General features: G+C 48.2%; 1 protein-coding gene across 1 annotated transcript; it reads right to left on the reverse strand.

The window, feature by feature from the left end:
* Positions 1 to 35: 35 nt before the first annotated feature.
* On the reverse strand, positions 36 to 16,437 carry Pink1 (PTEN induced kinase 1). The gene is made up of 8 exons (XM_070037745.1): positions 15,995 to 16,437; positions 11,053 to 11,337; positions 9,728 to 9,828; positions 5,532 to 5,714; positions 4,724 to 4,887; positions 2,468 to 2,595; positions 1,959 to 2,195; positions 36 to 1,293 (listed from the first exon to the last, which is right to left on the reverse strand). The coding sequence occupies exons 1-8, from the start codon at positions 16,370 to 16,372 to the stop codon at positions 1,036 to 1,038; spliced, it is 1,734 nt and encodes a 577-aa protein (XP_069893846.1). The 5' UTR covers positions 16,373 to 16,437; the 3' UTR covers positions 36 to 1,035.
* Positions 16,438 to 17,903: the final 1,466 nt, after the last annotated feature.

Below are 17,903 nucleotides of genomic sequence, written 5' to 3' on the forward strand. Positions count from 1 at the left end.
CATTCTGAAAGCCAAATATTCAGCACATACATATATACTGTGCACTGTAAATGTGTATTTAATCTCACATATCCTATAACAGATGCTAGTCAGAAAGGAAATCGGCAAGTTTAGACCCACACCCAGTCTTTTTAGTTGTGCTAGGTTGAGTTCAGTGGCTAGAGGAGCTGGGAGGGAAGCATTATCCCAGTGCCCCAGCCGTTCCAGAAGCCATGCGCCACTGTGGAGGCAGTCAGGGTCTGCTGTGGATTTTTATGATCCCTGAATTACTACCCTGCACAAATGTTTGTCTCAACCAGGTAGAGCATGCCTACTGGGGCCATGGCTGATCCATTCTAGGGTCAAATACTCCCTGTCCCCATAGCTACTCACTACCTGGTCTGCCTTCTGAGGTGCAGATCTGACCATTCAGCCCAGTCATTCAATGTGGGAGGTCTGTGAGGACAGAACAGGGCTGAAGATAAGGTGAGGTAATGCACAGGGACCTAATGTTTTAAGGGTTAGGTCTTGTGAATTCATCTAGACCAGAGGTTGGCAAACTGGCCTGTGTGGACCACAGTGGCCTGCCACTTGCAGTCTTGAAGTAGTTTTTACACTGTTAAGTGGTTAGAAAAATGACATATGAAAATTCCAATTTCAGGGTCCACAATTAAAACTGTTGAAACACAGCACTAGTTTGCTTAGCTTGCTTTATGCTTCAGGAGAGTTGAGTAGTTGCGACAACTTGATTTACTTACTACCTGGCCTTCCACAGAGTTTGCCAACTTCTGATCTAGAGCCATCCCTTGATTCTGCAGGGCGAAGAACTTAAGTCCACATAGATTATAGAATTTAAGAGTTAGTGGCTACAGAGTAAACTGAATCAACTTGTTCCTTCTGTTTGCCAAACCGAGGCCTCTTCTTTGGCTGACCAGCCCCACACTCGGTCTGCTTGTCTCCTGATTCTAACACTCCCAGTGAGCTCCCATAGCATCCACACACCTTTATGACACATGCTGCCAAGTCCTTTTAGTAACACATCAGTGACACACAGTGTCATGGGGCTGCCCGCCACGAGCAGAGCAGGAGAGCCGCCTGGCAGAGTGAATCACACTCTAGGTTAGCCAGAAACAACATCTTCAGCTTTGTTTCCAGGCAGCTCTTCCCTACCAGCCTGTTGGCCAGTAAAGTGGCTGCTGATTGCTGGAGAAGCCAGCCGATCATCTTGTCTAATTTCAGGTTCTTCAGGGCTAGAATATGTTCACCCCAGAGGCTTAAGTGGAGCACATTTGCAGCTACTCGTGCTGATGGTCTCTGCAACATCAAGAGGATGAGTTTAGAACACCTGGCCAAGCCCTCAGTCCACATGGCATTCTTAACACAGTCATGCCAAGGCCTTCCCTTCCTTATTCTTGCTCCACCTCTCCCTCCTGATAGGCTTCCCTCAGCTGACACACACAGACATTTGCATCATTAAAATTCAGGCCTGTCTGTCCTTGCTACAGTCACTGAATCAGACCTACTGCTCCAGTTGCAACTTCCAACAGACTGGCCCTTCATGATTTTTTATATTAACTTCATAGCGTCCAAATCTGCTCTCTGAAATATCTTCCAATTCCCCTGCCAGATTAGATCTCAATTGTTTCCATATGCTGTGTGTGTTTCTCAAAAAATCACCCTTTGCCCTCTGAGTAACTTTTGAGGCAACTAAAAGAGCCAAGGAGAAGACTGAAGTTGGGGCTCAGTAAATGCTTGCTTAGCATGCTCGAGGCCCTGGGCTCTAGCCTCAGCACTGAAATAAAGAAGCCAAGAAGAGGTGTTATGCTAGAATTTGAGTAATGGTTTGGAGGCCAGTTCCTTTGGCTTATTCTCTGTGTGCTCCTGTACTTACACCTACCCATGTATGCCAGGCACTGTATTGCTTGTCCAGACAATGTGGAGCTCCCCAGACACACAGTCCCCTCAAGGCCTGGCCTTACCTTACTGGCCTCTCGCTGGAGCAATGCCCTCACCAGATGCCTGGTATCCATAGGCACCATCTTGGGCAGCTCAGGGAGCTGAGACTCTTGGTAACTGCGGCTTTCCAGGTGGGCCCTTCCCTGGCCATAGAAGGGGTTGGCGATCCCGAAGATTTCATATGCAATGGCTCCTACCGCCCAGGCATCAGCCTTGCTATAGTCAATCACTGCCCTGGGGCCAGGACAGGCTGTAGACACCTGCTCAGGAGGCAGAGGATGAGATGTCAGGTGCTGTTTGTGTCACCTAAGCCAGAGGCTAATGTGTCCCCAGAGACCCAGAATTTGAATGAGTTAAAGCTCAAGCCAGAAGGATCTGTGGAGGCTGGCCAGCTGAGGCAGACAAATCTATCTTGGGGATAGAGGGAGAGCCAGGCTAAAGCAGAGAAGAAGACTCCTGTCTCATGCCTTTGCTTGAGTGGGAACAGAGTGGAAGCATCTGCTAATGGTGGAAGATGCAGAGCAGGACTTACCTCAGGAGCCATCAGGCAGCCATTTCCACCCCGATCCACGTACCAGCTGGTAAAAGGCAGCTGCAGGCCGACATGCTCATCAGCCAGGCAGCAGCCAAAGTCAGAGATCACCAACCAGGGATAGCCATCTGGAGGAGCAGCAGAGGTGAGTGGTGATTCAATTCTGCCCTAAGAGGCCTTCCCTTGTCCCTCTGAAAGCCACCACCAAGAGAGTGAACTGGGCTAACAGGCTGGGTGCCCAGATGCACAGGTCAAGCTATGAGTGGAAATTGATTCGCCAAGGAGCTGAACAGGAGGGCCAGTCACAGAACGGAGTGACTCCCAGAGACAAAAGCTCACACAGAGGACTGGGTGAGGAGTCTAGTTCCACCTAAATGATAGCTAGACCTGTCCCAAGACCAGAGGAACTGGGACTTGGCTCAGGTGATTTCCAAGAGCCTTTACATACTAGGAATTTTGAGTTTGATTTTGAAGCTCCAAGAAATCTAACAATGCCTTAGGAATAAGTTGTTTGTAAAAGTACCCATACGGTTCCTTTAGTCACTTAGCTGCGTATTTGTTTTAAATCTAGTTTTAATAACTTATCAGACATTATGTGAGAGGCAGAAGCAGGAGGATCTCAAGTTCAAGTTATGTAGAAAAACTTCAAGACCAGTATGAGCTACATAGTAGGACCTTGTCTTAAGAAAACAACTTCATTTTAAACAAAGGCTGGTGATATAGCTCAGTGAGTGCAGATAACATGGGAAAGACCCTGGATTTTTGCCTCAGACTTCCTCTGCAAAATATCAGAGATGTGAGTCTTTAAAGTGGGGAGGCAGGTGGCTTCTACTGAGCACTTCCCGTGCTGGGAGCTCATTACTTTTGGAGGCAGCCGGGCTTCCATTTGCATGGTTTTTACTGAATTACTTTTGCCACTGAGTTAAATCCAGCTCACTTTTACTTTATTTATTTTATTTATTTTTTATTTTTTTGGGCCCGGTCGTGGGGCCTGAACTCTGGGCCTGGGCGCTGTCCCTCAGCTCTTCAGCTCAAGGCTAGCGCTCTACCACTTGAGCCACAGCGCCACTTCTGGCTTTTTTCTTTTTTCTTATGTGGTGCTGAGGAATCGAACCCAGGGCCTCAGGCATGCAAGGCAAGCGCTCTACCATTGAGCCACCTTCCTAGCCCCTCACTTTTACTTTATTTATTTTATTTATTTTTATTGTGAGAATACCTTACAGAGGAGTTACAATTACACGGGCAAGATAACGAGTACATTTCTTATCAAGCATTGTTGCCTCTTCTTTGTTTCCCCTTCTCATCCCTTCCCATACTTCCCCCCACCCAATCCTCCCCCCACCTCCCACCAAAGTTGTAAAGTTCGTTTTTTGACATAACGACTTGTACATCTCATTGTTGCAATGGGTCCACCTGTATCCCTAAGTTAAATGATTTGTTTTTTCCCTTCCCCTCCACAAATTATCCCAACATCAAATACAGTGAAAGCATGGGTTAATACCTTGGGGGAGGGACATACAAAGCAACAAAGAAATCATCTTATAAGTATGTTAGAAACAATTGCATGAAAGAAAATAAAACAAAAAAACATCTGAATACTTATCTTGGGGTTCATTCCCCTAACATCAACTTATCTGACCTTTTCTGCTTGACTCAGACATAACTAGTTATTGCAAATAAGAAAAACCATGGGACCTTTGTTTCTTTGGGCCTGGCTTACTTCACTCAATTCACTTTTACTTTATTAAAAAAAAAAAAAAGCTGCAATACTAAGGCTGCTGTTGTACAAGTAGGCATCAGAGAGGACTGTGGAACTGTTCAGAGCCTGACTCCCTAGAGGAGGAATCAGAAAGAGGGAAGGTCTGTTTCTGGAGTATATAGTTAAAGAAACCACAACAAGCCGGGAGCTGATGGCTCATGCCTGGAGCTGATGGCTCATGCCTGGAGCTGATGGCTCATGCCTGTAATCCTAGCGACTCAGGAGGTTGAGATCTAAGGATCACAGCTCAAAGCCAGCCCAGGCAGGAAAGTCCATGAGACTCTTATCTCCAATAAATGACTAGAAAACCGGAAGTAGTGTGGTAGAGTGCTTGTCTTGAGCTGATGAGTGCATCGACAGTGCCCAAGCCCAGAGTTCGAGCCCAGACCAAAAAAAAAAAAAAAAAAAGCTACAACAGGATCGAGCATAAAACCCATCAGGGTTTTATGAGGATCCTAAGGTCTTCCAGAGAAGACTGGGCCATAGCAAGTACCTACCTGCACCCAGCTCCACAAGGATGTTGTCAGACTTGAGGTCTCGGTGTGCGATACCCTGCTGGACCAGGTGGTCCACGCCTTCCAGTAACTGCAGGATCATCATAGTGGCCAGGCGGGGGCTAGGAGCATTTGCATGAAGGTACTGGCGCAGGGTACAGGGGTAGCTGGCAGGAGGGGAATAGGATTTCTGGTTGTCATGCAGCAATAATCCCTAGCACCACATTCACTACTATTACTAGGCCTTTTTTCTTTTCTTGAGCTTTTCAATTCCCCCCATATATCCTTTTTGTTCCCACCATCCTGAAAGGAGGAACTGAGAGAAGAGGGCTCCACACGTTCAACTGACAGTCATGCTGCACCAGTTAGGAGATAGAGGGTGACACAAGCCACAGAGAAGGAGCAGCCAAATGTGCTGAAAAAGCACCAGGTGGAAAGTGTGTCCTGGAAGATGATAAACCATCCTAAGGGGAGACTGCTTTCTGTCTGCTGCCCTCTCTCTGCATGCTTTACTCTTTCTGGAAGTTCTGAGGTAGGGACCAGCCAGGTGAGGTGGCTCCAGGTTCTACTGTACCTCTGTTACTTACTTTTTTTTTTTTTTTGGGTCCGGTCATGGGGCCTGAACTCTGGGCCTGGGCGTTGTCCCTCAGCTCTTCAGCTCAAGGCTAGCACTCTACCACTTGAGCCATAGTGCCACTTCCGGCTTTTTTCTTTTTGCTTATGTGGTGCTGAGGAATCGAACCCAGGGACTCGAGCATGCAAGGCAAGTGCTCTACCACTGAGCCACCTTCCCAGCCTCTCTGCTACTTACTTCTTCATTACGAGGAACAGCGTGCGTCCATGGCCTAGGCCTTCGGGGTGGAGACTTGGGGGCAGCATGTCAGGGTAGTCGGCCAGGGCCCCTGGCAGCAGTGGCACCGATGAGGTGAAGGCGCGGAAAACCCGGATGATATTGGGGTGTGGGGTCAGCTGCTTGGAGCCTCTCTTGGACTTCCTATTCAGCCAAATGGGAGAAATGGGTGAGGCCAGTTATCAGAGATGACAGGTAGAAAGACAGCGAAGGCTGCCACAAATACCAGCATTTATTCTGTACTTGTTTACCAATAGTTACTATTTGTGCCATGTTCCAGCTACTGAGCTGGGGTTGGAGGCAAAAATCCCAATGGGGATGACTCCTAGCCCACCTGTCTGTCCACCTAACTTATCATTCACACAAGTCGCCATCATCCCACATGGCAGAACACAGGGGTTAAGAGACCCTGGAAGCAGTTTGAGTTTGAACTTCAAATCTGCCTCTCTAAGTCAGCCAAGTTACTTCTCTGGGCTCAGTGCCAAGTCCAAAAGGAGAATCAGGTAGTAACATACCACTTAAGGCTGGAATCACAATTAGAACAAGTACCCAGCAAATATTGGCTACTATAGTACTGATTCTACTGTTTACTGTTTTACACCGTCAAGACTCCATGTTAATAGGCTATGGAGCTTTGTAGAGAACAGGCTCACGTTTTAGTCTAGTGGAAGAGGGATGTTCACCAAATCATTGTTTTCGCTCCCCTAAGGATCAGGTCATCATGGTAGCTTTCTGATTTATTTTTTCAAGTTCATTCATATCCCTGACATAGATGCAGCTGGGGTAGTAATATCACCTGCTTGCCCTGCATCTTGTATGGGAAGCACATCCTCACCTCATAGCCTGCCTGAGGCACAGTGGTTGTATTTTGGCAGGGCGGCTCCACTTTCTGTAGCAAGCCCAGCCTGGCAGCCAGAGCTCACTGGATCAAAGATGGGCACTTGGGTCAAGGGCATGGGTACATGAGATCCGAATACTTGGGGAGCACATTTGGAGCACAATGAAGTAGGCTACCAGTCAAAAGCACTGAGGCGGAACCAGGCTAGGGAGCCATGGAGAGTCAGAGAGGGAGCAAGCCAAAGGTTAGCAGGAATGGAAAGGCCATAGGAGCAGCTGTTCAAGCGGCTTAAGGCTGTGGTCCTTCAGGCTCCCGTGCTGATAGCATCACCTGATGAGGAGCTGCTATCACCTGCCTAGACCTTCCATGTGAAATAGCCTCGGTCCTGTCCTTTAGTTGTCTGCATGGTGTTCATCACTGTGTGGTTCTAAGTCCTGTATGTGTGGGTGTCTGTGTTGCTGACCACTGTCTCCCCAGCAGCACCGTGGTGCTGTCTCTGGCATGCCCCAGCTCAGTGTCTGCTGACTAGGTGGCTATGGCAGATAAATTAACTGTATAGCTGCTGGGTCTTGGAAGAAACTCCTCCCTGACACACTCTGGGGGCATTCCTACCTAGCCTCTGTTCCTGGGCCTCAGGCTCCAGAGCCTTTGTGATCTGCTCCCCTTACTGTTTCTTCCCCCTCACTGTTTCTGCCCCCTCATTTCTCATCTCTTTCCCATTTGAGCCTCCCTTCCCCTGACATCCTGAATTGCACAGGTTCCTCTATGACTGAGCATGCATGTGACTGTAGGTTGGCTGTTCTCCCTGCAGAATGCAGGTCTAATTCAAACACCTACCCCAACATACACAGCACACATGCTAACTCAGAGTTGCCATGGTGCCTGCCAGGGCCTTGACAGCCTTCAGCTGTAGCCATTCTTCCTCTGGCCCAAAGGCCTAGAGACAGGAGCCATGCTGCATCCAGCAGGGGGCCACTGAGGTGGATCCATAAAGTGCAAGGAAGGCCAGGCAATGTTCTTGTCTCAGCTCACTCTGGCTCCTGCTCCCAGGGACTCAGTGAGAGTGGAGCCTTCAAAGCCCAAGAAGGGTGTCTGCAGTCTCCTAAGTTCCTATTTCTGCCTTCCTGCTTTCAACAGAACTGAGATCTGTGGACCACCCATCTAATAAGCCAGCATGACAGCAGTCCCCCTCTGCCTGGTGGGGTTCAAATAGTAAAGTAAGTGCACGCATTCTCTCTGTAACCAGTTTCTGGGGACAGAGGTTTGTAAAGTTGAAGGGCAGGCTGCTACCTGCATGCGCTTCCCTTTTCTCCTGTGTCCAGGTCATGCCTATGCACTTTCCAAAAGCTGCACAAATGGAGACACCTTTCTGAGAACCTGCTTTACTGTACACCCTTCCTGGGACCTCTGCCCTGAGCACAGGCTACTTTAGCACTCACTTTCCTGGACTCTACTCTGCATTGAGAACTATTGGGGAAAAGACTACTTTTGCTTTGGCAGCCACATGTGGTAGGGCACAACCGTAATCCCAGAACTCAGGAGGCTAAAGCAAGAGGATCTTGAGTTCAAGGCTAACCATGGCTACATATCAGGTTTGACATGACAGCCTGGTTACAAAACCAAAATCCCCAAATCTCTTGGCTCTGTCAGGTGTACAGCAAGTGTTCCCAACTGTGGGGACAGAGCACATGTGTGTACCGCTAGGTGGCGTTGTGTCCACACATTGCTTTGCAGGAATTAGGGCATCTGGGTGGATTTTTCCAGCATACTGAATTGGATGCGATTGGATGGCCTTCTCCCCTACTTCACTGTGAATAAGCCAGCTACATCACTAGTTAGGGTCAGATGATCTTTAATCTTCCCAAGCTCCATTATCCACTTCCCCCACACATCATCCAGTCAGCACAATCAACACTGTGCTGAGTGCCAGGGACACAGGTGATGATTTTGCTCTCAAAGAACCCAGTCTGGACTGGGAGTGTGGCTTAGGTGGTAGAGTGCTTGCCTAGCATGCATGAAACCTTTGGTTCGACTCTTCAGTACTATATAAAGAGAAAAAGCTGGAAGTTGCACTGTGGCTCAAGTGGTAGAGTGCTAACCTTGAGCAAAAGCAGCTCAGGGACAGTGCCTAGGCCCTGAGTTCAAGGCCCAGGACTGGCCAAAAAAAAAAAAAAGACAAAAAATCTTGCCAGGCGCCAGTAATCCTGTAATGCCTGTAATCCTAGCTACTCAGGAGGCTGAGATCTGAGGATCACAGTTCAAAGCCAGCCCAGGCAGGGAAGTCCATGAGACTCTTATTTCCAGTAAACCACTAGAAAACTGGAAGTGGCGCTGTGGCTCAAGCAGTAGAGTGCTCACCTTGAGCTGAAGAGCGCAGGGACAGCACCCAAGCCCAGAGTTCAAGCCCCACAACCGACCAAAAAAAAAAAAGTCTTTGGATAGCTCAGAGATGCATATGTGTATTTTCAAAGTAATTACCTTTTTATTTTTATTTAAGTTTTATTGTAGGGGTTGGAGCTGGGAAGGTGGCTTAGTGATAGAGTGCTTGCCTTGCATGAGTGAGCCTGGGTTTGATTCCTCAGCACCACATAAATAGAAAAAGCCGGAAGTGGTGCTATGGCTCAAGTGATAGAGCACTAACTAGCCTGGAGCTGAAGAGCTGAGGGACAGTGCCCAGGCCCAGAGTTCAGGCCTCACAACCAACAACAACAACAAAAATTATTGTAGGGGTGCCGGGCGCTGGTGGCTCACGCCTGTAATCCTAGCTACTCAGGAGGCTGAGATCTGAGGATCGCGGTTCAAAGCCAGCCCGGGCAGGAGAGACCGTGAGACTCCTATCTCCAATAAAACCACCAGAAAACCGGAAATGGCGCTGTAGCTCAAGTGGTAGAGCGCGTGCCTTGAGCTGAAGAGCTAAGGGACAACGCCCAGGCCCAGAGTTCAAGCCCCACGACCGACAAAAAAAATAAATAAATAAATTATTGTAGGGGTAATGTACAGAGGGGTTATAGTTACATAAATAAGGTAATGAGTAATTTCTTTTTGATCAGGGTTTAACCCCTAGATGTGTATATATTTTTATCTTGTAAACCTGAAAATGGAAACCATACAAACTGGTGTATATGAATTTATTGGACTAGACTTCACGCTCTCTCTTTTTTTAAACAAGTCAAAACATTATATGAGTATAAAAAGAACTATGGAAGGACTAATTACCTAATGAGCTTGTATTGGCCATCTGTAATACACATTAAATGACATTTTATAGGTTAAAAAAAAAAAGAACTCACAGTCTTTCTGGTGGGCATGGGGTGCTTACCTGTAAGTGACTGCTCCATACTCTCCAGTTAAAGCCACTCGGCTAGCTGGGACCAGCTCCTGGCTCATTGTGCTTAAGATGGCTTCACTGGAAGAGCCAGCCTGGAACACACCCATAAGTCCCCCAGGGTTACAGAGTGGCATGCAATGGCTAGATTCAAGTCCTGCCTAAGACCTGGACCAGGACAGTGCTGCCTTGGAATGGCTTTGACCTTCAAGATCAGATTACCTCTGAATCAGCAAATTAGTTCTTCCTGAGAATATGAGGTGGATGTGCTACCTGTGTCAACTCAGAGGAGCTTCTGAACATCAGACTCTTGGCAACCAAGGTGCACAGAGCAGGAGAAGCCAGGCCAACACAAAACACTTCTTCCTGCCACAGATGCCTCTGGTCAATGCCAGCTCAAAAGTCAGTTAAGTCTCATCGTACCAGCTCCCTTTAGTACACAGGCCAGAATACAAGGAATAACCTCTGAATTAAGTTGCATGGGACGACAGGGAAACCTTTCTCATCCCCTAAAGATGAGATTTTCCTCACTTTATTACCAATAATTCCCAGGACCTATAAAGCCTGGCCTACAACCAACAGTCCTGCCACATCTGCCATACTCATCAGTGGGAGTTTGGCCTATGGCTGGATTTTTCAGAGGCAGAGGATTTGGCTGTTCATTGGGAATTAACCCAGCCTGGAGTGTAACAGTTTAACCTCACACCCAAATCCAAACAAGAAACTCTTGTTTTGCTCTTTAGTGTCCAACATATGCTCCTGTGGCCAGTCACCTTAGCCTTAAATGGATGCTTGGGCAGGAGAAAAAAACACTAAGCTTTAGTTGGTTTTGTAAAGTCATCTTTGCAGTGGTAAGATGGCAGAAAGCATTGATCTTGTGGGCATCGGGGGATACGCCACAATCTCTCAAAGCTTTGGGTCCTTCAAGAACTAAAAGCAGGAAGATGACAGCAACTTTGGTTCTCTAAGTGGGCCTCTCCTCTCTAGGGAGACAGGCCATAGGAGGGGAGAGAAGGACAGGATGCCCATATGTCTAACCTTAAGTGCACTAGCCAACAGGTCAGAGGCCAGAGGTTAGGTTAGAGTACTGTCCACAATCGGTGGCCATGTTGGAGCTTGCTGGAAAGAATCACAGACTCAGCCCACTCTTCGGGTGCTAAATGGTGAGCTGTGGTTAGAATTTGACATTTGTAGCTTCAGATGCTCACCCAAGACCATGAGAAAGCTACCCACATGGGCTCCTTTCCTGTGGAGAGCCTGCATCTTTTCCTATGTACTTGCAGATCCACAAAGATGGACAAGGTCCCATCCATCCTTACCGAGATGTTCCACATCATCTTGATGGCAAGGGGAAAGGCAGAGGCTCCTGGAGCCCCCACCTCCCCATCTTGTGGGACCACATCTGGTTCTCTCCCTGGTAAAGGCCCAACATGCTTTGCTTTCTCCAGATACTGGGGCAATGCAGACATGGTGGCTTCATACACGGCAGCACTGCAGCCCTTGCCAATGGACTGTCCAATCAGATAGTCCTCTAGCCGGAAGCCCTGCCAGCGTCGTGTGTCCAGTGGGTCAGGCACCAGCTTGTTTCTCTGGGTAAAAATTGCCTGGGAGGAAAAAAAATGTCCTGTGAGACAAGGGCGTTATTAAAGACCTTGGGGAGACAGAGAGGGAGGGGTAGAGTGAGGCAGGACTCCCAATGACAAGGGCAAGAGCCCATAACAACCAACACGTTCGATCTGACTGTCTCAGATGCAGGCCATCCTGTCAGTCTCATTATTCAGAACAATCATTCTTTTTTTTTTTTTGGTCAGTCATGTGGTTTGAACTCTGAGCTTAGGTGCTATTCCTGCGCTCTTAAGCACAAGGTGAGTACTCTACCACTTGAGCCTCAGAGCAATCATTTTTTTTTTTTTTCCGGTCATGGGGCCTGAACTCTGGGCCTGGGCGCTGTTCTTCAGCTCTTCAGCTGTAGACTAGCGCTCTACCACTTGAGCCTCAGCCCCACTTCCAGCTTTTTCTGCTTATGTGGTGCTGAGGAATCGAACCCAGGGCCTCATGCATGCAAGGCAAGCGCTCTACCACTGAGCCACCTTCCCAGCCCCAGAACAATCATTCTTATACTCTGTTCCTTCACTGTAATCAGATAGGTCAACACTGTGCACCAGTGAGTGTGTGTGTGTATGTGCGTGCATTAGCATGTATGTGTTCGTGTACATGAATGTGCACATGTAGGCCTGTGAATTTTATCCATTTTAGAGTCATGTGATCACCACCACAATAAAGAGGCAGAACTGCTCCCTCACTGCAGAACATCTTCCTCTCTCTCTGCTCCTGGCCACCTCAATCTATTCTCCACCTTTTAGGCATGGAATATACACTGTATAACTTCTTGCAACTGCGCTTTTCAGGGAAGCATGAACCCTTGATGTTCATTTAGGTGGCTGCCTGTATCTATAGTGGAATGTGTGTTTAGGAGGTGTCAAGTGAGTAAAGTCTAGCTAACAGAGTACTAATGCTAGTTTCCTGGTTGTCACCACTAGAGGAAGCTGGAAGGGTACAAGGAGTAGTTTGTGCTATTTTGTGCAACTTCCTGTGATTCTATAATTATTTTTAAATGGAAAGTGAAAAAAAAAACCAATCTCATTCTTAGTAGTATAGTACTACTGAGCAGCATCTCATTATCGATGTGCCAGAGTTTGTATAACTTGCACTCACTAATGATATAGGCTGATAATTAATATCTAGTATTATGAATACTGCTTGCAATCACTTGTGTAGTTTTCTAGAAAACTTATAGTTACATTGTGGCAAATGTACATAAGTTATTTTAACCATTTTTAAATGTAGAGTTCTGCAGCAATAAGTACATTCATATCACTGTGCAACCATAACTCTCACCCATCTCCAGGACTATTTTCCTCTTATAAGCTAAAATTCCACATCTACTCAACAATAACTCCTCATTATTTCTCCCTCAGCCCCTGGTACCCACTGTTAGATGTTCTGTCTATGAATCTGACTACCCTATGAATCTGGCTCTTAGGAGTAGAATCATACATATTTATCTTCAGGGTTCATTGTGTCAGAATAAGTTCCTTCTTTTTGTGTGTGAGAAATTCTAGGGATGAACATGGTGTTAATTTCTCCAGGTAGTTATGCCAAGATTGCAATGACAGGGTAGTATGGTAAATGTGTAAGAAACTATCAAATAACCTTCCTTTTATGTTACTAGTTTCTCTGCATCATCACCAATATTTGGTATTGCCACTATTTTAGCGATTCTAATCATTGCTGTATTTGTTGTTTGTTTGGTGTGTTAAGCCTGGTGCTATTTTACTCAAGGCAAGAGGTCTGCAACTTGAGCTACAGCTTCATTTCCAGCTTTTTATTATTTAATTGAAGCTGAATCTTATGGGACTTTCCCTCCAGTTCTCAGATCTCAGCATCCTAAGTAGCAAGGATTACAAGCATAAGCCACAAGCTCCTGGCTCATTGCATTGTGTTTGGAATTTGCATTTCTCAAATGGCTAGTAATGCTGAACAACTCATGTTATATGGCATGTGTATCTCCTCTTCTGCAATATATACCTATGCTTTATTTTTTAGTTTTAAAGATAGGGTTTTCCTATGTAATCTAGTTTGACTTTGAACTCAGGATCTTCCTGTCTTTGTCTCTAGAGGGCTGTAGTTACAGGTATGTGACACCACAGAGTTCTTTTTATTTACATGGCTCAGTCTTGAATAGGCAAAAGCCAGGATTTGACTCCAGTTTGATATGCCAGATTGGTTAATTTTGTTCAAAAGAAACAAAATGCTTAAATTTTAAGTATAAAAGTAATGGTTTGATATGCCAGATTGGTTAATTTTGTTCAAAAGAAACAAAATGCTTAAATTTTAAGTATAAAAGTAATGGGTAACTAATTAAAAAATTTTTAAGACAGGAAATGTGAGAAAAGGGTGATGAATGGTAAGCTAAGGAGGGTCAATTTTAGGAAAAAGAAGAAAAAAAGCCTCTTTAATTTTAAGTAGGATTTGTGAAATTTCCCACCCTTAGCTTCTGCCAGTTAAGACAAGGACAGGACTGGGGACTAGGCTAGGTGTCACCAGTCACCCCAAACTAACAAGAGCTCAATTATGAAGAACAAGAGCTGGGCTGGAAACCAGGAAACATGGGAGAGGCTGCCTGTTCCTTAACCTGCCGTGTCCTTGGGCACCTCACTCCATCCTCCTACCTCAGCCCTGATCTGTAAAAAGCAGGGTGGCATTTACTCAGTAAGGATCCAAACCCTAGGACAAAGTTTGACCTCTGGCATCCAACAGCCTTCAGACTTCAACCTCAGTGCTTACTCTTCCCTGGATCTGCAGACTTCCCTGCTGGCCAGTCCATGTTGAGCTAAGTCCTTAAAATAACTCTGTCTATAAATATACACACCCTATTGGTTCTGTTTATCTACCGTAAGTAAATGACTTTGGTAGGGCAGAAACAGAGATCACTGAGTGAAGTATTTTAAAAAGCCTAAGTACATCTATATATCTTGTCACTAGTAATAATACTACCCAGGCTAATTAAATGTTAGTTAGATCTGCTGCTTCTTCCTGCTGATCACAGCTATGTCAAAGACTTAAACATGGAAAAACTGTGGCTCAGGTTTTGGAAAGCCACATATTAGGCATTGCCTTTTTTTAGCCGTGATTTTGGCAAATCACTTTGCCTCACTGAATGAGTCCTACTCCATAAACTGGAGATGACAGTGGCCTCAAGGGATAAGTGTATGACTACTCAAGTGTTTGATTCAGCTGTCAGTAAATTTTTAGAAAGTTTACACAGAATCTGTCAGTGTGGTGGTACATGCATAATCCAAACACTCTGGAAGTGGAGGCAGGATGACTGCAAGTTTAAAGCTAGTCTGACCTCAGTTCTGGTGGCTCATGTCTGTAATTCTAGCTACTTAGAAGGCTAAGATATTAGGATTGACATTGGAAGCTGGTCCAGGCAAGGAAGACTATGAGACTCTTATTTCTCACTCAGCAGCAAAAAGCCCGAAGTAAAGCTGTGTGGCTCAAGTGGTAGAGCACCAGCCTTAAGCAAAAGCAAAGGACTAGCACCTAGGCCCTGTGTTCAAGTCCAGGTACCAGCTAGTCTGTGCTATATTATATAGTGAGATTCTGTCCCAAAACAAGGGGCAGGGGAGAAAGAAGAGAAAGGAAAGAAGGAGGAGGAAGAAGAGGAGGAGGAAGAAAAGGAAGAGGAGGAGGAGTAGGAAGAGGAGGAGGGGGAGGAGGAGGAAAAAGAGGAGGGGGAGGGGGAGGGAGAGGACGGGGAGGAGGAGGAGGAGGAGGAAAGGAAGAAAAAGAAAATTGAGACAAAACCACTTGCCATGGTGTTCTGGAGCTATAACGAACAGCTTATCTTTCAACACATTGTGTAAGGAAGGGAGACATTGGCATCGTATCAGGCTATTAGGAATGGTGAAATAAATCAACCTGAATTGGTGATTTCCAAGCAATGTCTAGCTCAGTCTAGAAACCGGCCTTTGCCTCCGTCCGGTTCCTTAGCTCAAGGCCCCGCCCCTTCCCGGCCACGCCCCCTCGCTTCAGACCCCAGACCAGCCGGGCCGAGGACCCTTCACAACTGAGGGTCCGGCCCTGGCCACGCCTCGAGCCCCGCCCCCCTGCGCTCAGGCCTGCCCTCACACCCCAGACCAGCGTGGCGTTCCGGGTTGCTGGGAAAAGGCAAAAGGTAATGAAGAGGCAGTGTTCCTAACTGCTTGCAGACCTCAGAACCCCGGTAGGGCCTGGAGCTAGCGGCGGGAATCGCCGGACGGCTCGCTCCGGCCCGGCCCCGCCTCTAGGCGCACCCGTCCCGGGCTCAGGGTGCGTCCCCAGTCAGAGTCCGGCCGCTCAGACTCAGGACCGCTCCAGTTCCCGCCCCCGCCGAGGGCGGGGTCCGTCTACCTTCTCTCCCTGGTCTCAGCCCCGCCCCTCCAGGCTCAGGGCCCGCCCCCGCGTCCCAAGCTCAGAGCAAGCGGAAACAGCTGCCCAGCGGCTGGCAGCTCGGTCCCCCTCGCCCCCACCCACCGTGGCCTCCCAGTCATGCCCTATTCCTAGTCCAGCGAGCTCCCGCCCTTGCCTGGCTCAGGGCCAGTCCCCAGGAGCGCCCTGCATCTGGCTCCGCCCCCTCGGTTCAGGACACGCCCCTGGCCCCGCCCCGAGCTCCAGCCCGGCCCCTCCCTGCCCTCGCCCGCCCCGCCCGCGGCTCACCTGGATCTCCTGACAGGCCGCGGCGGCCCGCCGGCCCTCCGCCTGCTTCTCCTCGATGAGGCCCAGCCCCAGCCCGAAGGCCAGAAAGACGGCTCTGCCGCTAGGGCCCGCGCCCCGGACCCTCATCACGAACTGCCTCTGGAGTCGCGCCGCCAGCCCCGCCACCGACTGACGGAAGAAGCGGTAGCGGCCGGGGAGCCGCAGCCCGCCGGGCTCAGCGGAGGGTCCCGCGGCCCGGCCGGGGCGGCCTCCGCGACCCCAGCCTGCCGCCGGGCCGGGGCGCCCCCAGGCGTAGGCCAGGCCGGGCCTAGCTGTGAAGCGCAGCAGCAGCGCCCGACCCAGTTGTAGGCCCCGGCCCAGCGCCTGTCGTACCGCCATGGTGGCGACGCGACCTGGTCCCGCCGCCGCCACCAACGGAGAGCGGGACGCGCCGACCACAACAAACCTCGGGGGCGGAGCCTCCGCGCAGTCGCGCGCGATGGTGGGCGGGGCGGCGCCCGCGGCAGGTCCGCGGCTGGGCGCGCGAGGGCGCTGGGCGCGCACTTGCAGTGCGCTTGGAACTCAGTTACTGAGGTTGCCGGCTCTTCCAGATGCTGGACTTAAAACAGCACTGGTTCTGGAAGAAAACAATAGAGAAATCGAGCATGAAAAACAGTATTTGTTATCGATCACCATGCCATATCCTTTACGTATTTTATTTCGCTTTCCCACCAGTGACATAGCAATGCCATAGTACTTTAAATTGTTAGTATTGGGGTTTGAACTCAGGGCCTCTGGCTTGCTAGGCAGCTCAGGAATGCCACTTTAAAGATAAGAAAGTCATAGAGTGGATGCCTGTAGCTCACACCTGTAATCCTGGCTATCCAGGAGGCAGAGATTTACAGGATCATGGCTTGAAACTAGCCTGGGCAGAAAAGTCCTGGAGACTCCACCTGCAAAATAGCCAGCAAAAAGCTGGCCAGGAGGTGTGGCTCAAGTGGCTCAAGCAGGTAAGCCAAGCAGGCATGAGGCCCTGAGTTCAAAATCCAGTATTGGTACCATCCCCCCCCTCCCCCAAAGAAAAAGGTATAGAAAGATCAGTGTTCCTAGCTACTTGCAGGTGTCAGAGGTGTGGCTGAAGTGTACTTTGCCCTGTGGTTAAGCCCTTGTGTTCCTTATGCCCTCAAGTTCCTTTGTAGGTCCGGGGTTGCTGGGCTTCCAAAGACTACACTTGGGTGAGTAAACTGAGGTCCAAAGTCACAGATTGTTAGAGCTAGAGCCCTTTTACCCAAAAATCTGTTGTTAGCCATGCCGGCTGATAAAACACTTGACATTGAGTAGTTTCTTTTTCTTGGCCTTTTTTTAAAAAGTGAGAGCTTCCAAATTACACAGAAATTGAATGATAGTAGACTTCATGGATTGGTCATCTGCCTTCAATTTATCAACAAATAGCCATTATTTTCTTCTCCTAAACCTTTGTTCTCTGCTCCATCATTTGAAATCAAATCCATTTGTGTGTGTATGTGAACATGCACGCACATGTGCATAGGTCAGTGTGTTTGTGCTGGATGGAACCCAGGGCCTCATACAGGTATGCACTCTGTCACTGAGCACACCCCCACCCCCTTTCAGGTTCTGCTTAATTTTTGCTTTTGTGGTTTTGTGACACGGTCTGACTGTGTAGCCCAGGCTTGTCTCAAACTCACCATCCTCCTGCCTCAGCTTGCCAAGTGCTAGGATTACAGGTACCATGCCCAGCTCTGGAGAACTTTAAAAAAATAATTGCTTTCACTTCTAAAAAGATTGTATTAGTTATTTGGGAATCTTAACAAAGGGTATACAATTTAATTATTTGGTTGTTTATTATTATTCTAAAACATTTAGCTGGGTGCCAGTGGCTCATGCCTGTAATCCTAGTCAGCAGGCTGAG

The sequence above is a fragment of the Dipodomys merriami genome, unplaced genomic scaffold (assembly GCF_024711535.1).
Source record: "Dipodomys merriami isolate MVZ:Mamm:240054 unplaced genomic scaffold, mDipMer1.0.p SCAF_28, whole genome shotgun sequence".
In the NCBI taxonomy this organism is placed as follows: Eukaryota; Metazoa; Chordata; class Mammalia; order Rodentia; family Heteromyidae; genus Dipodomys; species Dipodomys merriami.